This window comes from Tachyglossus aculeatus, chromosome 1, assembly GCF_015852505.1.
Source record: "Tachyglossus aculeatus isolate mTacAcu1 chromosome 1, mTacAcu1.pri, whole genome shotgun sequence".
Lineage (NCBI taxonomy): Eukaryota > Metazoa > Chordata > Mammalia > Monotremata > Tachyglossidae > Tachyglossus > Tachyglossus aculeatus.
In genome coordinates, this window is record NC_052066.1 from 118720988 (window position 1) to 118743062 (window position 22075).

Here is a 22075-nt window from a genome sequence, read left to right on the forward strand (position 1 = left end):
AGGGCAGGAAGGGGGGCCATGTGTACCAAAAGAAGGTACACGGAGTCTATGTAAGTGCCTGCCATGCCCACCCTACTGTCAAAACGTACAATACCTGTAATGTACTCAACTGTACCCCCAAGAATTCACAATCAAGTTGTGTTTGGGCCACATTACAGAGGCATCTCTACAAATTGAAGCAGGTATGTACTTTCTTTACCTTAGCCTTTCAAAGGGGAGAGTTCAGTTCAGTATTTCAGGGCAGAGGGATGATGTTTCCTCTGTTGAAGTAGTAGTTGCACTTAGTGATCACCCTCTTGGTTCAATGCACTGTGCTAAGTGCTAAAGCAACAAAGATGTGACAGGTCCTCTGCTCACAAGGAGCTTCCAAGAGTGCAAGCTCCTTGTGGGAAGAGAACACGTCTATTCGTATTTTACTTTCCCAGCACTTAGTTCAATGTACTATATAAATACCACTGATTGATTGATTGTTGTTCACTTAAGATTCTAAATCAGAGGAGCAGTCAACTGTGGGGAAGAGTTGAGAGCACTCAGCTGTAGCTGTAGCTTAACTCCCAGACGTGCATCAGATGTGCACACACCATGTCAGCCTGAAATTCTGCTCTTCTAAGCCACAGTATCATACTGATCTTTGTTTTTATCTCTAGATCGTCTTTGTGTTCTGTTTCACCTCTCCTTATGAGTCTGTCACCACTCTCCTCTTCCTCATTATTTTTAGAATGGGATTCCCCCAAGGGACAGGGATCATATCTAATTCCTACCTTTGTATTCCTTCCCAGTGCTCAGTACAGTCCTCTGCCCATAGTAAGTGCTTAATAAATACTATTACTAGTTGTTCCCTTCAAACCTTCCTTGTGGCTGAAAGCAGAAGAGACAACTTGAACCACCTGTAGACTGTGAGCCCATTGTTGGGTAGGGACTATATATGTTGCCAACTTGTACTTCCCAAGTGCTTAGTACGGTGCTAAGCGCTCAATAAATACAATTGAATGAATCTCTTATTCCAAGCACTACTCCTTGACGATTGCTCAGTCTTAGCCAGTTTCCTGACTGCACACAGTAAAATTAAGTCTTTTCTGGGCACTGATAATCAGAATGCAAAAAACCTGGCTTCAGAGTATAATATAAAAGCCCCAACACTGGTGTTTATCATGGCCTGATCTTCCTCTCCCACTATTAGGAGTGAGGTCAGGCACAACACACAAGTCTTTCAGTTGAAAAAAGCAATGACCCAAGCACTTATCCTTAATCAAGGCTGGGCTTGTGCATGTCTACTCTTGGAGGCAGCTCTGTACTTTGAAGAAATATCTACACTGAAAAGAGAGATTCAATGAGAGTTAGGTATCCTAGACAGGTAAGCTATACCTGTATGGGACAAAAGGTTTGGGGTGGGTTCTTATCAGGAATGTCCCCATGGGAAAATACCCTCTTCTGGCCTAAAACTGAGAAGGAAAACTTTACTGCCAAACTGTGGGACATGGACTATGTCTGGTTTGTGAACTTATAGCTCTCTCAGTACTCAGCATGTGTTTCAGCATGTTGAAGTTGCCTAATAAATTCCAAGACTAAATAAGGAATTACCCATAAGGGCAAGACTAATGCTTTGGGTATCACATTCAGAGGCTTCTCCAGGATCCTTCTGATTGCCATTCCGGATTTCAAACTTTTTCTACCTCCACTATTCTTGTCCCATCTAAGTGGTGGGAACTAGCAAAGGGATAATAATAATAATAATGGCATTTATTAAGCACTTCCTATGTGCAAAGCACTGTTCCAAGCGCTGGTAACCAAGTTGTCCCACGTGGGGCTCACAGACTTAATCCCCATTTTACAGATGAGGTAACTGAGGCCCAGAAGTCAAGTGACTTGCCCAAAGTCACACAGCTGACAAGTGGCGGAGCCGGGATTTGAACCCATGACCTCTGACTCCAAAGCCCGGGCTCTTTGCACTGAGCCACGCTGCTTCTCAAGGCTTCTTTTAGACTGTGAGCCCACTGTTGGGTAGGGACTGTCTCTATATGTTGCCAATTTGTACTTCCCAAGCGCTTAGTACAGTGCTCTGCACATAGTAAGTGCTCAATAAATACGATTGATGATGATGGAGATAAATAAATCATATTTATTGAGTGTTTACTGTGTGTGGAGCATTGAATTAAGCACTTGGGAGAGTACAATACAACAATAAATGGACACATTCCCTGTCCACAATGAGCTTAGTCTACCACAAAGCTACCCACATCTCATGAAATAGTCATCTATCAGGTGATTCTAAGGCAATCAAGAGGCAATCAAAGACAGTGTTTTCAGCAAAGAAAATCCCGTCTGACAAGCCTAATCTAATTGATATCAGTCCTTCTACATCAAATTGCGACAAAATATACCGGCAGCAAATCTTTCTATCATTTGCTCACTAGTAAGGTAGATTTTGTTAAAACTTTTAAACATGGATTTTGAAAAACAAAAGTCAAACCAATATCGGATTTCTCCAGATGGGTATAAAATTCTTTAAAAATATAAATAAAGCTTGCAATTAATGTGACCATCATCACATACTGTACTCTATTTGGTTTTTTTATGGTATTTGTTAACCGCTTGCTATGTGCGAAGCACTGTTCTAAGCGCTGGGGGATACAAGGTGATGAGGTTGTCCCATGTGGGGCTCACAGTCTTAATCCCCATTTTACAGATGAGGTAACTGAGGCACAGAGAAGTTAAGTGGCTAGCCCAAAGTCACACAGCTGACAAGAGGCGGAGCTGGGATTCGATCCCATGACCTTTGACTCCCAAGCCTACACTCTTTCCACTGAACCATGCTGCCTCTCTATTCCTTGTTCTCTCCCAAGCACTTAATGCATTGCCCTAAAGCTCAATACATACCATGTATTGATTGATCAAATATTTTATACACCCATCTATAGCATATTTTGTTTGATTCTATGACCCTGCACAAAGCATCCCCTAATTCTACTTAAAGTCAGTCAGGAGATAAAAGGTTAGGGAGAGGTAGCATCACACCTTTCTTCCGGGAAGGAGAATCTGTCTTACTCATTGGTTGGTTTAAGTTAATTGTGGGTGGCTTTGGTTCTTCATTCGTAGGTACTGGTGGTGCTTCTGCTCCTAAAGCCTCTACATCTGTTTCAGTCATAAAATCTGGACCTGGGGAAGGTCCGGGTTCTTCTGAAGGTATATCATCTGGTGGTCCCAACGCTGATGAAGGGGACAGGTCGCTCAAATTTTCTGAAGATTCACTCTGAATGATCCGAAAGTGTGTATTTTCAGAAAGGTTTATATTCACTGAGCTAGATTCTTTTGCCTTATGTAGAGAAATAGTCTAGGCAAAATTGGAAGAGAGAGAGAGAGAGACAAATGGTAAAAAGACAAGTTATCAGAGATATGCTACAAATTAATTTTGTGGTAAAGATCTAAGAGAATGATTAGTCATCTCTATTTTCTCTAAGTTAAAAAGGAAACCAAGCAAAAATGGCCTTGGACTAATCTACTCTACTGCATTCTCCCAAGGACATAGTACCTGAGCTTTGCACAGTAAGTGATCAGTAAATATTATTGATCGATTGATTGATGGAGACCAGATTCTGCATTTACACTTAAACATCTACTAAATATCCATTTGAAATGGGGAATGGAAGTATGATATTTCCCAGATAGGTTGAATACTGGTAAAGTAGATTCTCTGAGGATCCATAATGGATTCAATCAATCAATCAATCAATCATATTTATTGAGCGCTTACTATGTGCAGAGCACTGTACTAAGCGCTTGGGAAGTACAAATTGGCAACATATAGAGACAGTCCCTACCCAACATTGGGCTCACAGTCTAAAAGCCTAAATTCATAGTCTAAATTCACAGTCTATATTCATACTTAGAGGTTGGGATAAACCACTGGGAGTTCACCTTTGAAGTTCATTACTTATGGCCTGATGGCTTATATTCCAAGAACATTTATCAGAAGCCATAAATGAAAATAAATAATGGGAATAACCCTAAGGAACTGAAAATACATACTGCTGCATAGCTGTCTTTCTTTTTCTTCTATTATTTAGCAAAAATTTTCTAGAAGTGAAGAGAAAAAACTGGAAGTGCCCTACCAGTCCAAGATAATAATTTTAATAGTTTCTACCTTGGAAAGGTTTCTTAAAAATAAAAAATACCTCCAGCTGAATTAATATGGCATTTCAATGGAAATGTTTGAACAGAATTTTGCAGGGAAAATTACATTTAATATACGCAAAATTACATTTGGGAGTAATGAAGGGTAGAGATTTAATTCATCACCAGAATGGTAATGTCTCTGCAGTGTATCTTGCTAATATAATAATGTATCCAGTTTTTCCTTGGACAATCTTATTTACCTTGAATCATAACATAATGATAATGGTATTTGTTAAGCACTTACTATGTGGCAAGCACTGTGCCAGGGTAGATACTAGATAATCATATTGGACATAGTACCTGCCCCTCACTAGGCTCACATCTAGAAGCTCCCCTGTTTCTTTTTGCCTTTAATCAGCACAAAACCAATTTTCCCACATACCTCTTTGAGAGCTGCCCCTGTCCCTTTTCCCTTTACCAATTTATGTACAAAATGCTAAGCATTATATCACATTAAAACTTCACTTTCCATTTCCTTTACTGTACCCAATTTCCAGGGTTTTCATTTTGGGCCTACCTGGCAATGTATTCAATCCTGAAAGAGGTCTCCATGGTTAAGTATTTTACCATTTTATTTTAAATTATGGTATTTGTTAAGCACTTACTACATGCCAAGCACTATTTTATGTGCTGGGATGGACACAAATTAATTAGGTTGGATGCAGTGCCTGCCCACCTGGACTCACAGTCTAATTAAGAGGGAGAACAGGTATCCACATTTTACAGTTTAGGAGACTGAGGAACAGAGAAGTTAAGTGACTTGCCCAATGTCATACAGCATGCAAGTAGTAGAAATGGGATTAGAACCCAGGTCCTGTGATTCTCAGGCCCTTCTCCTTTCCACTAAGCCACACCATCTGCTTAGTGACTGGAACACACTTATAGTAGTAAATCAATCAATCAGTCGTATTTATTGAGCGCTTACTGTGTGCAGAGCACTTGGGGAGTACAAGTTGGCAACATATAGAGACGGTCCCTACCCAACAGTGGGCTCACAGTCTAGAAATCCCAACTGTACTTTTAACAACTTGATTTCGAGTTAACTTTACGGGTGAGAAACAAATGTAAGGTAAATAGCAGTATGGCCGGGAGAAGCAGGGTAGCCTAGGGGTTACATGCATTGGGCCTAGGATTCTGAGGACCTGAGTTCTAATCCTAGCTCTGCCACTTGTCAGCTGTGTGACTTTGGGCAAGTCACTTAACTTCTCTATACCTCAGGGTACTCCCTGAGTTCTCCCTACCCCTTAGACCATGAGACCCATGTGAAACAGGGAATGTGTCTGATCTACATATATTGCATCTACCTCTGTGCTTGGTACAGTGCTTAGCACACAGTAAGTGCCCAACAAATTCCACAACTATATTATTATTACATGGACAGTATAATAATAATGAATGTGGAATAGAGTGTTAGGATACTTTAAGTACCATGTCCAGGGGTGAGTATTTTGTGGAGGCAGGGTTGTGAAGGAAAGGTAAAAGAGAAACTCATGGCCCTCCTACCCAAAAAGGCCCAGAGTAAATAGCTTTACCTTTGCAGCTTGAGGCAGTTCTCCCCAAGGCCAGTGCATCTCCGGATTGTTCTTCTGCAGTCCTCGCTCCAAAGGCTTGCTGACTAATTCCGAATCACTTTTCGGAGTGGAGGGTCGGGAGCACGAGGGGCTGAAGAGAGAGAGCAAGTCTTTAATTAAAGAGGAAAAATTAAATTTACCTGCATTTTCCCCGTGAGGCAGCACGGTCTCTTGGAAACGGGATGCGGCTGGAAGTCAGGAGAGCTGGAGTATAGTCCCAGCTGTGCCACCGGCCACTGTGTGACTATAGGTAATCACTTAACATCAGTTCCTCATCTAGAAAATGGGGACAGTAATGCCTGCCTCTCTCGGCTTCTGAGGGATGTTGGAAGGACTAAAATGAGATACTTTGAAAAAACGAAAAAGCATGATATAAATACAAGGTATATTGGTGCTTTGAAGTTTTTACAATTTTAAATGATTTTTATAATTATTTACATTGTATTGACTGTTGTATATTTACAGGTGGGAGGTTATTAAGTAAATTAACTACTCGTGCAAAATACAGCTATATCTACATCACAATATAGCTACATTTCTAGACTGTAAACTCACTGTGGGCAAGGAACATGGGAAGCAGCACGGTGTAGTGGATAAAGCATGGGCTTGGGAGTTGGAAGGTCATGGGTTCTCATCCCTACTCTGCCACTTTTGTGCTATGTGACCTTGGGCAAGTCACATCTCTTCCCTGTGCCTCAGTTACCTCAACTGTCAAATGGGGATTGAGACTGTGAGCCCTACATGGGGCAAGAGACTGTGTCCAATCCAATATATTGTATCTACTCCAGCACTTAGTACAGTGTCTGGCACATAATAAGTGCTAAACAAAGACCACAATCATTATTACCAGCTCTATTGCATTGTACTCTCGCGAGAGCTTTGTACAGTGCTCTGCACACAGTAAGCACTAAATAAGTATCAATAGTTAATGATACACTCTACATTTATAGCTGCTCTGCATATTTCAATCGAACAAATGTAACCAGAAAGATTATAAAGCATTTTAGAAAGCAGACTTTAATGTGATTCCGATAAAATTTTAAGTACCTGATTTTGCAAGATAAGTTGTTCCCTCCCCAAATACATCTATTTCGATCTTCCATTTCCCTAAAGTGAAATTTACACTGAACTGTCATGTCAAATTCTGTTCCCTTTAAGAAGAGAATTTCCAAATGGAAGTATTATCACACCTTGAAAACTAAAGGGACTAAATATTCCCAAATTTGAGGAACAAAAATAAGGAGAAACTCTTGCTTTAGTAGCTAGAGACTTTTTCAATTGATCACAAAGAGTATGCAAAATGAAAATGCAAAAGTACTTGTTTATGGGTTTTCACATATAATATGGATCAAAGTTATACTTATAAAAGTAAACTTTACAAGATCCAGGCAAAAATTAGCCAACAGACACAAAGGATACAGAGGAAAAGGAAATGTTAGTCATTTGTTAAAATTTAAAGAGCTCTTTAATTTCACTGATTTGAGTGAGAATATACCTCATAAAATATAATTTTAAAAGAACAGTCTATTTTTCTGCATGTGTACCAGTGTGGCCTTGCTGAGAGAGCATGGGCCGGGAGTCAGAAGGAACTGGTTTCTAATTAAGGCTCTGCCAATTGCTTGCTGTGTGACCTTGGGCAAGAAACTCAACTTCTCTGTGCCTTCAGTCTCCCCAGCTGTAAAATGCAATCACCTGTTTGGCCTCCTAATTAGACTGTGAGCTCCACATGAGACAGGGGCTGTGTTGAACCTAATTAACTTGTACCTTCCCCTATGCTTAGAACAGTCTTTGACACTTAGTAAGTGACTAACAAATACCATGAAAAAAATGAGAAAGTAAAATTCAACCTAATTATTTTGCAAATAGATGAAAAAACCTTGTAATAGTCATATTTCAGGTGGTTACTGTGCTATAAAATGATGACATGAATTGCCTCTGGTTGCTATCATTTTTTAGCCTAAAATATACACAATAAATGAGCTACTGGACAAGTGTGCTAATAATATAGAAATATAATTTTAAAATCTGAGAATAACTCTATGACAAATAGATAAATAAATAAATAACAAATGATAGACCTCTTACAAAATCTAAAGGACTCTACTCTTCTAATCCGCCTCAAAATTTCGACTACCTTCAACACTGAACACACTACGTAACCTTGGTTTTACTGGCACAGTCTCTGATTCTTCTCTTAAATTTTGGGAGTTCATGGTTCCACCTACCACAGTACAAGAGTGACTTCCAAATCTGCCCCTTTTGTCCTGACCTCACTCTTTTTGCAAACTCACATTTTCTCCTGAATCCAGGACATCGCCATAGTCCTCTGCACTCAGTAAATAAGCACTTAACTCCTCACTGTTGGCTTCAAAGCTCTCCATCATCTTGCCCGCTCCTACCTCACCTTCCTTCTCTCCTTCTCCAGTCCAGCCCGCACCCTCCGCTCCCCCGCTGCTAACCTCCTCACTGTGCCTCGTTCTTGCCTGTCCCGCTGTCGACCCCCGGCCCACATCCTTCCCCTGGCCTGGAATGCCCTCCCTCTACACATCCGCCAAATTAGCTCTCTTTCTCCCTTCAAAGCCCTACTGGGAGCTCACCTTCTCCAGGAGGCCTTCCCAGACTGAGCCCCCCTTTTCCTCTGCTCCTCTTCCCCTCCCCATTACCCCAGTCCCTCCCTCTGTCCTACCCCTTTCCCCTCCCCACAGCACTTGTGTATATTTGTACATATTTATTACTATATTTTACTAATGATGTGTATATATCTATAATTCTATTTATCTATTTTGATGGTATTGACACATGTCTACTTGTTCTGTTGTCTCAATAAATATTGTGCTCAATAAATATGATTGAATGAATGAATGAATAATAAATAGCAATGGTGATTGACTGGATATCCATTGACAGCATTCACTCATTCAATCATATTTATTCCTCTAGACTGGGAGCCCATTGCGGGCAGGGGTTGCCTCTATTGCTGTATTGTACTTTCCAAACATTTAGTACAGTACTCTTCAATCAATCAATTGTATTTATTGAGCACTTACTGTGTGCAGAGCACTGTACTAAGTGCTTGAACACAGTAAGCTCTCAATAAATACGACTGGATGAATGAATTGAACTGACTGAAGGACAGGACCACTATACCCCATTTCTCAAGCCTGCAACCTAGGCATTTTTCTTGACTCCATCTTTTCCCACCTCTATATTCTCTGTCTTCCAGACTGCAGTTCATTTTGGGCAGAGAATGTGTCTGTTTTTATATATTGCACTCTCTCAAGTGCTTAGTTCACCACATCAGTGCCAGCTGAGCATTCATCTACCCAGAACCTCAGGTAGCACTTCTGTTCATGTCTTACAGAGCCTATTATTTTCGTACTAATGTAGAAATCTCTTTTCCTCCTAACTGTAATTCCTTTAAATGTCTGTCACACCAACTAGAGTGTAAGATCCTTGAGAGCAGGGCTCACATCAACTAATTCTATTGTACTAGTTTTCTGCACACAATAGGCACTCCAAATACTACTGATTGATTAATAATAATAAAAATAATTATGGCATTTGTGAAGCGCTTACTATGTGCCAAGCACTGTTCTAAGCACTGGAGGGGATACAAGGTGATCAGGTTGTCCCATGTGGAGCTCACATTCTTAATCTCCATTTTACAGATGAGGTAACTGAGGCCCAGAGAAGTTAAGTGACTTGCCTAAAGTCACAAAACTGACAAGCGGTGGAGCCGGGATTAGGACCCATGACCTCTGGCTCCCAAGCCCGTGCTCTTTCCACTGAGCCACGCTCCCGATACCTTAAATCCATTAGGTTCAAATCTGAATTCATCTTCAAACTTAAATCTTTCCCCGTTCCTAATGTTCCCATTCCTGCCAAAAACATCAGTATTCTCCCTGTCCCAGAAGCTTGCGACCCTGATGTCACTTCAAGTACAGGGAGGACCTGAGCTGGGGCTTAAATTAATTCATTCAATCATATTTATTAAGCACTTACTATGTGCAGAGCACTGTATTAAGCGCTTGGGAAGTACAAGTCGGCAACATATAGAGACGGTCCCTACCTAACAACGGGCTCACAGTCTAGAAGGGGGAGACAGACAACAAAACGAAACGTAGACAGGTGTCAAAATAGTCAGAACAAATAGAATTAAAGCTATATGCACATCATTAACAAAATAAATAGAATAGTAAATATATACAAGTAAAATAAATAGAGTAATAAATCTGTACAAATCTATACAAGTGCTGTGGGGAGAGGAAGGAGGTAGGGCGGGGAGATGAGGAGGAGAGGAAAAAGGGGGCTCAGTCTGGGAAGGCCTCCTGGAGAAGGTGTGCTCTCAGTAGGGCTTTGAAGGGAGGAAAAGAACTAACTTGGCGGACGTGTGGAATCTCTTTGAGATGTGTCTGCCTCTTATCAATACAATTCTTAGATCAAGGATCATATTTCCAAACTAAAACTCAATTCTTCTAAAATACAGAGCCAGAAAAGCATCATAATTACTACTTAGTGATGCTAAGTCAGATCTATCAATGTACACCATAAGACGAAGGAAGAATTTTCTTCATGGATAATTAATGAGTGATTTGGTTAGTGGTTAAAGTAATTTGAGTTAACTAAATTAATTTGTTACAGAATTAAATATATATACATATATATAATGCATATTATATATGTGTATATATGTATATATATATATATATACATAAATATCTGAAATAGAAAAATAGTTCCTCTACCTTTGTGAAGCAGGAAAAGAAGAAGACTTTGTAGGGCAAGAACTAGAAAGACCACCTTCTACCGCCACCAGAAGATGAGGGGGTATCACTGTACAATCAACAGGCTTACTAGATACCACAGAATGCAGTAAAAGAAAAAAAAGGCACATCATTTAAGTGGACTTTCATGTAAACTCTTAAACATGCCTCCAGGCATTTTAAAGGAGAACATGAACATTTTTGGAATTTGGATGATGAGATATTTTGGTTTGCACTATTGAGAAATAATGGGTATACATGCAAATAACACTGATATCTCCACTAGAAATCCCAGTTTGTTTCAGCATTTAAAAGGGGGAAAAAGGCAAATACTTTCTGAGAGACAGAGCATCAGTAAAATAACACATTTAAGACTGACTGGTGTGCTACATAGTCAAGGGTGAAGGAGATCAACTAAGATGAGAAAAAGGAGAGATGGAAAGGCCTATTTGTTTCCTCATTCATCTATCTGTTTGTTCAAGACCACGTGACCATGTGACGACCACCCCAACACACTTCTGGACCAGGCTGCCTTTTCAGTCCCATTTATTCTTTGACCAAATTAAACCCACCAGTATTTTATTAATTCAACAAGCTAATGAACACTGATCCCTCCTTTAAAAATTACTCTGGGGCTGGAATGCAGCAGGTAGCAATTTTCTCAATGGTAAATGTTAAACATCAACATACACTACTTGCTACTGAAATGGCCTCTGGCTTTCAGCCTGTTGATGGCAGATTACTCCTGGACTTTTCTCATTGATGATCTCTCTCTCTTAATTCCAATAACCTTATTCCACTTTAAGAAGGATTTTTTTTTTTTTGCAATTTTCTTTCACCTAAATCATTTAGGTGTCTCAATTACAGTAGTGTTTAAACTGAGCATGGCAGGTGCTCAAAGTGAGGACAGGAAGAATATACAAGGTATATTTAAGGTGCAAGCACCTTTAAATAAATAAATATTTTGGATTCAGCATGCTAAAGTGTTCACTCATCATCATCATTAATCACTTTCAATCAATCAATCGTATTTATTGAGCGCTTACTGTGTGCAGAGCACTGTACTAAGCGCTTGGGAAGTACAAGTTGGCAACATATAGAGACAGTCCCTACCCAACAGTGGGCTCACAGTCTAAAAGGGGGAGAAAGAGAACAAAACCAAACATACTAATAAAATAAATCAAAACTAGACACTTCAAGATTCTTTACTGGTATTCTTGAGAAACTGGACAAAAGTGTGGGAGGAAATCATCCAATAACCTGTCTGGAAAATGACATACACCACTGTCTACTGAAACTATATAAAGAAACTACTTGGAGCCATTCAAAAATTTTTCATATACACACTCACCTTTGAATTGGTGACCATTCTCCTTCTGGATTGGGGTATGATGAGGATTGGGGATAAGTAGTAACTGGGGAGGTCTTAATCTCAGAAACTTCATCCAGGAAGGCAGATGCATCATGTATAGGAGTTCTGGCAATAAAATGAAAATTTAAAGAATTATTTTGCTTTAATACTTTGTAAGACAGAACAGGAAAACTTACAGATAGTGAGGCACATAACTGACAAGGAGGAATAAAATGAAATTATAACTTCAAATTTGTTACATTATTTTCATACCAGATTATGCAGTATTTTTTGTTTGTCTCCAAAGTAATATTAAAAATGCCCTTAAAATTACCCTAGAACATCAAACAATTGCCTGAAGCAATCAAATTTATTAGAAGTGATAATACAGTTAAAGGAACCACTAGGTGGCACTAAATTGAATCCTAATTCAGACTATTTTTTGATTATTTTAGATAAATAACTCAACCTCTGCTCATTTCCTCACCTGGAAAATGAAGTGAATATTAAAATTTCACCTCACTCATACATAGATAGCATGAACTGAATGAAAATAGGGAAATATAAATAAGTTCCTATTATGAAATAATGAAGGAGACACTGATAAAATTAATGATCTTATTTTTTGCTTTGAGTGCTTTGAAAAATAAACCTCAAAAAATCCAAATGTACATTGAAGTTTAGATTCTTTTGAACTACCTGACAAAATTAAGTGTATATAATGAATAGTGACATATTCCTCTGCAGCAAAAAGGTGATAGATAAATCCCCCCAAGTATGATGACAAATGCATTTCTGGTATCTTACATTTGTGCACATTTTGTATTGTCCACAGGTTCACCTTCCTCATCTGAACTCATTTCAATAGGAAACATATCATCATCTTCTGAGGTGTTCACATTGTCTTCCCTTTTTAAACTGTCTAGCTTGGTTTTTCTTCTCCTTTTCCTTCTTTTCTTCACTGAGCCGCAACCCGTGGGATTCTCGCTTGGAGACTGGGTTGCAATTGGAATCTGTGTGGATCCAGAAGGGTCTAGGTTTCTCACTCTATCTACAGAGTTCCTTTTCAGTTGTGATTCCATTAGTGCAGCTCCTTCAGATAGAATAGGGGATGTTGCTAGATGTGATGGAATTATTTCCTAAAAGAATATGAAATTTACAAAGAAATATTTACTTCTTATTGAATCCAGCATAAGCATGGAAATCTTAAAAGCAGGTTTGCTCCTTCCTGAAACTTAACTGGCTTCGATAGTCTACAAAGGCAAAAAATTTTCATTTCACTCTTGCAATCAGACAAGCCTGGAAGTGGGTAGACTGGAAGCCCCCAACTAGACTGTAAGCTTACTTATGGGTAGGGATCATGACTACCAACTCTGTTGTATTGTACTCTACCAAGTGCTTAGTACAGTTAAGGAAACGGAGGTTCAGAGAAGCTAAGTGACTTGACAAGATCACACAGCAGACAAGTAGCAGAGCTCTGACTCTCAAGCCTGCGCTCTTTCCACTAAGCTACACTGCTTCCTTTGATTGACTGACTATGGCTCTCCACTTAGGCATTGCCCACAATGCAGCAAAAGCTGTGAGGAGTATGTAAAAGTCAGGCTCTGCATCCAGTAGGACATATTTTCTTATGCACTAACGTAGTTTTCACTTTTAGCTTTTGAAAAGTTCCTGTATTCCAAAAGAAACTGCTTACTGGGGATAACACTGGTAGACTGTGAAGGAATAAGTGATAGTGGATAATCTAAAGAACAAAGAGAAAAAACTCTCTGAGATGCAACATGGCCTAGTGGGTGCAGCACGGGATTGGAAGTCAGAAGGACCAGGTTCTAATCCCAGGTCAGTCGCCTGTCTGCTCTGTGACCTTGGGCAAGTCACTTAACTTCTCTATGTCTCAGCTACCTCATCTGTAAATGAGAATTAAGACTATGATCCCCATGTGGGACATTGACTATGTCCAATCTGAGAAATTTATATCTACTTCAGTACTTACACAATGCCTGGCACATAGTAAGAGCTTAATAAATACCATTCAAAAAAAACCAACTGGCAGGTAGGCCAAGATTTGGCCACAGGGCACATCTGCCCCCTGTCCCCAGCTCCATGGAAGTTTCAGGGATTCTCTTGGCAGGGATCGGGGATTCTGATTAAGGTCACTATTTGCTGGTACTACCTCAAAGTGCACCCAAACGACTAGGATTGACCTGGCCAATCTGGCCCTGGAGACCAGGCTGGACTCCCCCTCCATACTATATCTCATGACCAGATCCAGACCTGGACCAAATCCCAGCTCCACCTTTCTCCTGTGTCAACTTGGGCAAATCACTTGACTTCTCTGTGCCTCATTTACGTCATCTGTAAAATAGGGATTCAATACCTGTTGTCCCTCCTACTTAGACTATGACACCTATGTGGGACAGGGACTGTGTCCAACCTGGATTATTTTGTATCTACCTCAGCTCTTAGCACCGTTCCTGGAACATAATAAGCATTTAACAAATTCATTTACAGGCTTGGACAGCCTTAGAGAAGCGGCCTAGCCTAACGGAAAGATCATGGAACTGGGAGTCAGAGGACCTGGGTTCTAATCCCAGCTTTGCTAATTTTTTGCTGTGTAATATTGGGCAAGTTACTTTAACTTCTCTGTGCCTCAGTTTCCTCAACTGTAAAATGGGGATGAAATACCTGTTCTCCCTCCTACTTAGACTGTGAGCCCCATGCAGGACAGGGAATTTGTCTGACCTAAGTAACTTGTACCTACCCCTCTGCTAGTGTTGGACACACAGTAAGCACTTAATACCATTAAGAAAAAAAAATGGGAGACTTGAAAGAAAATTAAAACCTGGGAATACCATAAAGGTAAAGGTATTATGCTAGGTACGGGGCATAATTAAAATGGAAATTTGGAGCAAGAGTTCATTAAGTCTACCAAGTTCAGGTTTAGTCAGAAGGAGTCTTTGGCTGAAAGATTTGAGGCAAGAGCAATTTCCACTGGATTTATAAGCTTGCTGTGGGCAGGGAATTTGTCTACAAACCCTGTTATAGTGTACTCTCCCAGGTCCTTAGTATGGTACTCTGCACCCAGTAAGCACTCAAAACATATGATTGACTGATTAAGAGGTAAAGGAGATACAGCGAAGGACTTGGCAGATCAAAGCTTCATTTTCCTTATTGTATAGTCAACAGTCTTTGCCACAGAACTACTGTTTGGAGTGCTGAGCACGGGCTTGGGAGTCAGAGGTCAGGGGTTCGAATCCCTCCTCGGCCACTTAATAATGGTATTTGTTAAGCGCTTACTATGTGTAAAGTACTGTTCTAGGCGCTGCGGGGGGATACAGGGTGATCAGGTTGTCCCACGTGCGGCTCACAGTCTTCATCCCCATTTTACAGATGAGGGAACTGAGCCCAGAGAAGTTGAAGTGGCTTGCCCAAAGTCACCCAGCTGACAATTGGCGGAGCCAGAATTTGAACCCATGACGTCTGACTCCAAAGCCCGGGCTTTTTCCACTGAGCACGTCAGCTGTGTGACCTTGGGCAAGCCACTTTAACTTCTGTGCCTCAGTTCCCTCATCTGTAAGATGGGGATGAAGACTGTGAGCCCCACATGGGACAACCTGATCACCTTGTATCCCCCCCAGCGTTTAGAACAGTGCTTTGCATATAGTAAGCGCTTAACAAATGCCATCATTATTATGGTATGATGGTATTTTGTTGTCTGTCTCCCCCTTCTAGACTGTGAGCCCGTTGTTGGGTAGGGATTGTCTCTATATGTTGCCAACTTGTACTTCCCAAGTGCTTAGTACAGTGCCCTGCACACAGTAAGTGCTCAATAATTATGATTGAATGAATTAATGAATGAACAAAATCAATGACAAGCCTTACCTGATTATTATCTGTTTCTTGAACAAAAAATGCTTCTCCATTATCTCCGAGTTTCATGTGCAAATTGACAGATTCCCCATTAATTTCTATGTCCACCTTGAGGATAAAAATATTTTCAGAAAAAAAGTGTACTGGCTTTATCAAACAAGAAAATGAGACTCATTATTTATCATTTTTAACGTGGCTATGCAAGCAGTTGAACATGACTGTTTTGTCTGAAATTAACTATTAATCAGGACTAATACATCCCTAGAAAACATTATAAGGAAATATTGTAATAACATCATAGAGTCAATTACAGTAGATTAATTCCAAATTGCACATCACATTGGGTGTTCAAAGTACATTTGCTATAGGATTGTCAATATGGATATTACACCATTATATTGATACAGGCCAAAAAAGCCATCTAAATACATCTGCAAACCATATCAATATATTCTGATTGTTACTATCTTACCACTTTCTCTCTGGAACGTAGCACCCCCATTTTCCCAAAACGGACATGAAACGGGGAGCACTGGAGATTGCCATTTGGCTGCTGTACAACAATTATATCAATGCATCCAGATAATGTAGCCGGATTTAATCCCTTGTAGAGTTCCTTCACAGTAACAAATACTTGGCCTGCTAACTGTCCGACGTAATTCATGGTTTGAGCCTGAAAAACATGGACACAAAAAGTGTTCAATATAATTAATCATCCATTATAAACCAAGCAGTGTTTTCTGCAAAACTGTTATCTTTTTTTATATTTTCACTGAATAGAAAAAGTTGAATAAATTGAAACTGTACATATCTATGTCCCTGACAGAAAGTGGGGCATGCGGATTTAAAATAAAGTAGGTTGAAAGCAAGTATTCATTCAAACTGAAACTGATAATCCAATTTACAGCATTAATAATTACAGAACAAGGCCTAACCAGTATATGTATCTATCTACTGGGGGGGAAGGGGAAGGGTGTAACTAATAAGACTAATGTATGACTGACAATCCCTTCTAGTAGAATTTATTGAGTATGGACTTAGTGAGGTACATTGTGCTAGGTGCTGGGGAAGGACAGAGTAACAAAGTGGCCTGTCCTCAAGTTTATACACTAAAGTGGGATACAAACATAAAAAAAATTATAACGGCCTGACTAAATCAAGTGGACAGATATATGTGAATGTAATGGCTCAGAGTTCTGGGAAATTAATCAAAGAAAGTTTGTTGGAGAATGTGACAATTTATGAAAGATTTAAATGTGCGTGAGCTGTGATCTGTTTGGTGAGCAGTAAGTGGAAGTTCCCAGTTGGATAAGCATCACGAGTGCGGTCATGGAGACAGAAGAGTCAAGAGGGAAGTACAGCTAAAAGGTTGGCTTTGTAGGAGCAAAAATAACGGGTTGAGTAATAGTAGGTGAAGAGAATGGATAGGTAAGGTGGGGCCAAATGGTTGAGGCTTGAAACCGATTGTGTAGAGTTTTTATTCTGACGTGGAGAGGCACGGTGAGCCAGTGGAAGGCCTTAAAGCAAGGAGAGATGAGGGCTGAGGAATGCTTCACAAATACGATAGGTGCAGCAGAATGGAGTTTAGATAGGATGGGGAAGCAGCTGAAAGCTACAAGAAAAACAAGGAAGATAAAGATCAGATGAAGCAGTTCAGATACAGAGGAAGGATCAGATCCAGGGCATGTGCAAGAAGTATGTTTGGCAGTGGATTATTTGTGAGATTAATCCAGCAGCTAAAAGTCAAGGATGATACAAAAGTTGCAGGCTTTCAGGAGAGAGAGGATGGCAGGGTTGTAGACTGTGAGCCCGCTGTTGGGTAGGGACTGTCTCTAGATGTTGCCAACTTGTACTTCCCAAGCGCTTAGTACAGTGCTCTGCACACAGTAAGCGCTCAATAAATATGATTGAATTGAACTGAATTGTAGATTGAGATAGGAAAGTTTTAAGGGGAGTAGTGGGTTGAGGTGGGAAGATGAAAAGCTCTGTTTTTTTGTATTAGAAATGGAAATGTTCATGCATGGTGTTTTATTACCCAAAGTTCATAGTGCTGTTTCTGTTTCTCCCTCTTGGTGGTCCTACCTTGTCAAAGCCTCTGCTTCAAGGTAGTTGCCCCAGACTTTTAGAGGAATTCCCCTCTATCCGTTTGCAGTTAACCCATTTTAGCTTACACATCTGCCACCCACCAAAGGGGTGGTGTGAGTGAAAAGTATTGAGATCCTGAACCTCTGCCCCTCCAGACACAGTACCCTGCTACATTTCTGGTTTTACTTGACATTTGTTCTTGTCTTACCCTGTGAGAGGTGGCTAAACTAATCCCAAAGGGCTCCACCATCACCACCAAATTCCACCAGTGGCAATAGAAAATCATTCAGATCACAATGGGCTCCAAAGAACTGGGCAAGCTGCCCCAAAGTAGCAATCCCCCTGCCTCTGTTGGGGCAAGAAGTGAGAGCTGGCCCACCTATATCCAGCCATGACCCTGTCCTTCAGGACCTCTTCCAAGAAGCAGCATGGCCTAGGGGATACAGCACGGGCCTGTATTCATTCATTCATTCATTCAACTGTATTTATTGAGTGCTATGTGCAGAGCACTGTATTATATATACAGTGTGAATATACACTATATATACTATATATATACAGTATGAATACAGTATGAAAGTATAATACAGCAATAAAGAGACACAATCTCTGCCCACAATGAGCTCACAGTCTACAGGGAGGGAGACAGACATCAATACAAGTAAACAGACATCAATATGAATAAATAAAATACATAAGCGCAGTGTGGCAGGGAGAGTGGGGAAGATCAAAGGGAGTGAGTCAGGGTGATGAGGAAGGGAGTGGGAGATAAGAAAAAGAGGGCTTAGTCTGGGAAGGCCTCTTGGAGGAGATGTGCTTTCATTAAGTCTTTGAAGTGGGGGAGAGTGATTGTCTGGCAGATTTGAGGAGGGAGGATGTTCCATGACGGAGGTAGGACATGGGCCAGGGGTCGGCAGCAAGACTGATGAGAAAAAGGCACAGTAAAGAGGTTAGCACCAGAGGAGTGAAGTGTGCGGGCTGCGTTGTACAAAGAGAAAAAAGAGGTGAGGTAGGAGGAGGCAAGGTGATGGAGACAGAAGGACCTGGGTTCTAACCCCAGCTCCGCCACTTGTCTGCTGTCTACTTCTCTGTGCTTCATTTACCTCATCTGTAAAATGGAGATTAAGATGGTGAGACCCATTTGAGGCAGGGACTGTGTTCAACCTGATTAGCTCATATATACTCCAGTGCTTAGTACAGTGCCTGGAACATAGGAAGCACGCAACATATACCATTTTTTAAAAAAAAGCTTTCCCAGACTCACCCTTCACGGGTCCACCGGGCAAGGTACCTACTCTTCCTTCCTCCATTTTCGACTGTGAGATTCAGGTGTAAGGGACCGTGTCCAATCTCATTATCCCGTGTCTGCCCCAGCACTGAGCACAGTGCTCCACATAATAATAATGACAATAATAATGGTATTTGTTTAGTGATTACTATATGCCAGGCACTGTACTTACCATTGGGGTGGATACAAGCAAATCTGGTTGTATCCTGTTCCACGTGGGGCTCACAGTCTCCAACCCCATTTTCCACATGAGATAACTGAGGCACAGAGAAGTGAAATGACTTTCCCAAGGTCACACAGCAGACAAGTGGCAGAGCCGAGATTAGAACACATGACCTTCTGACTCCCATGGCCATGCGCTGTCCACTGTGCTATGCTGCTTCTCCATATCAGACACTCCTTACCATTGGCTGTAAAGCACTCAATAAGCTTGCCCCTCCTACCTTACCTCACTGATCTCTTAATATAACCCAGCCCGCACTCTTCATTCACCTAATGTCAATCTAATCCCTGTACCTCGACCTCATATATCTCGCAACCGATCCCTTTCCCATGATCTCCCTCAGGCTTGGAACTTCAAAGCCTTCCCTGACAAATGCTTCATTTCCCCTATTTGCCCTCATTCATTCATTCAATTGTATTTATTGAGCACTTACTGTGTGCAGAGCACTGTACTATACAGTTGGATTTGTACCCCCTTATGGAGCCCACCCTCAACACCAGAGCACTTATGTCCTAAACCTTGCACTCTGCCATTTCTCCTTTCTGTAATTTATTTTAATGCCTTCCCCTCTCGACCATGAACTCCTTGCAGGCAGGTTATATGTCTACCAACTCTCTTGTACTGTACTCTCCCAAATGCCTAGTACAGTGTTCTACATCCAATAAATACCATTGATTAATTGATTACTATAGTGTTTTTTACTGTCTAACCTCTCCTTGGGTACCTAACACCAGCCCCCTCTCCCCCCATTTAAAACTTAGGTTGTGACCTCCTATGAGGGCGAGGGACTGGATTTATTTCCTCCCAGGGGACTCTTTCTAAGTACAATGCTTTGCACCCAGTAAGTGCTTAATAAAAACTGCTAACTATGGTGCCGTCTTACCGCTTGACATTAAGTATCACCCATTGGCAGCACGGCTCTAGAAACCAAATGTAGTGTCTGAGGTAAGTACAGATGTCACTGCCGCAAAGAAGGCAGGGCCCTACAACTGCTCTACAGATCTTCACTTTGACCTCATTTCTGATGCCATGCTGGCACCACATACAGCCTCCTAAAGATCACATTAGCCTCCTTCTTCACTTGTTTTTTTACCTTCTGAAACTAAACTACTGCACAATTCACATCCCTAGTGGAAAGAGCACAAGATCGAGAGTCAGGAGAATCGGGTTCTAATCCCTGCTCTGCCTCTTGCCTGCTTTGTGACCTTGGGTGAATCACATAATTTATCTGTGCTTCATATTCCTCAGCTGCAAAATGGGGAACAAATGCTTGTTCTCACTCCCATAGAGGAAAGGGACTTAGTCCAATTTGACTATTTTGGGACTACCCCCGGCACTTAGCACAGTGCACTGCACGAAGTAAATTCTTAACTTTTATCGCAATTGTTATTATTAGTTACTACAAATGCTTGCTATGACATCGAGAAATGTAGAGAGAGCTAAATGACTTATTTGTAAATCTATCTAGAAGGTCAGTAATAAAAAGTTATAAAATGTTCACACATCTTTCAAATGAGAATTACATACACTGTTTGGGGGTATTTGGCTAGTGTAAAAATAAATTATATGTCTCCATAAGTAACAAATTTATAAGCATCAGAACAGATTGGTCCACACAATCTCTAAGACTTCAAACATTATGAGCAATCTATATGCTGATTATAACTGACTAACATTTAGACTGTGAGCCCACTGTTGGGTAGGGACTGTCTCTATATGTTCCCAACTTGTACTTCCCAAGCGCTTAGTACAGTGCTCTGCACACAGTAAGCGCTCAATAAATACGATTGATTGATTGACTGACTACCCCACCAATATTATCTAACTCCTTTTGTTGCTTCCCTCACTCTTATTTTTTAACAGTACTTATACAGTGCTTCCTATGTGCCAGGCACAGTACCAAGCACTGGGGTAGATACAAGGAAATAAAGTTGGACATAGTTCGTGTCCCACATGAGGCTCACAGTTTAGGTCAGAGGGAGGAGGATTTAATCCTCATTTTTCAGATAAAGTGAAGCACAGAGGAGTTAAGTGACTGGCTCTAAGCCACAGAGCAGAAAAACAGTGGAGCCAGCATTAGAACCCAGGTCCTCTGACTCACGCGCCCTTGCTCTTTCCAATAGGCCACAATGTTTCCGTCTCCATATGTTGCCAACTTGTACTTCCCAAGCGCTAAGTACAGTGCTCTGCACACAGTAAGTGCTCAATAAATACAATTGATTGATTGATTTGACAAAAGAAAACCCAGGTGTCTGCCTGCCACCAATAGTATCTCAAATACATTCTCAATATACTGTCATGGATATGGAGCGTTCCCAAATCCAAGAAAACTAAAAAAAAAAAGGAAATAGAAAAGGACATAAAATATACAAAATATACTTTGGGTACAATCCCTGATTTTCTTTGAAAACCACTACCTGATTTCCCTTAGGCCTACCCTGATTTGGAATATATATTTACATTCATGCTTTGTTTCTCCATGTTCAATCAAACTATGTAAAGTCAAGAGCGGCTCATAACTACTTTTACACTACCTCATCTCTTCTCTCACCATAGCAGCTGCATACATGGAGAGGTCTAAGGTAATCAGTTCTCTCATTTGTGTCAAAAATTGTTGAGGAAAAATAAATAAATCATTAAAGGGCCATGTCCCACTGTAAAAACACATTCACACTCCAAAAGAGTGTGCCTTCCAATTTGTTACCAGCAGGAGAGCAAGGGGCACTGACAATAAAACACTCAGAAGTTATC

The 22075-nt window shown here is 40.7% G+C and overlaps 1 protein-coding gene across 4 annotated transcripts in view; it reads right to left on the reverse strand.

Annotated features, from left to right (window-relative positions):
- LPIN1 (lipin 1) overlaps positions 1-22075 on the reverse strand; it is a 140168-nt gene that overhangs the window by 40337 nt on the left and 77756 nt on the right. For 3 of the 4 annotated variants that reach the window (XM_038767692.1, XM_038767700.1, XM_038767776.1), the window contains exons 2-8: positions 16201-16401; positions 15741-15836; positions 12666-12997; positions 11859-11984; positions 10490-10597; positions 5706-5835; positions 3016-3331 (exon numbers count right to left, since the gene is read on the reverse strand). In XM_038767692.1, the coding sequence (XP_038623620.1) occupies positions 3016-3331; positions 5706-5835; positions 10490-10597; positions 11859-11984; positions 12666-12997; positions 15741-15836; positions 16201-16401 (1309 nt within the window). The remainder of the gene's footprint in view (positions 1-3015; positions 3332-5705; positions 5836-10489; positions 10598-11858; positions 11985-12665; positions 12998-15740; positions 15837-16200; positions 16402-22075) is intronic. The other variant, XM_038767860.1, reaches the window with a different exon arrangement.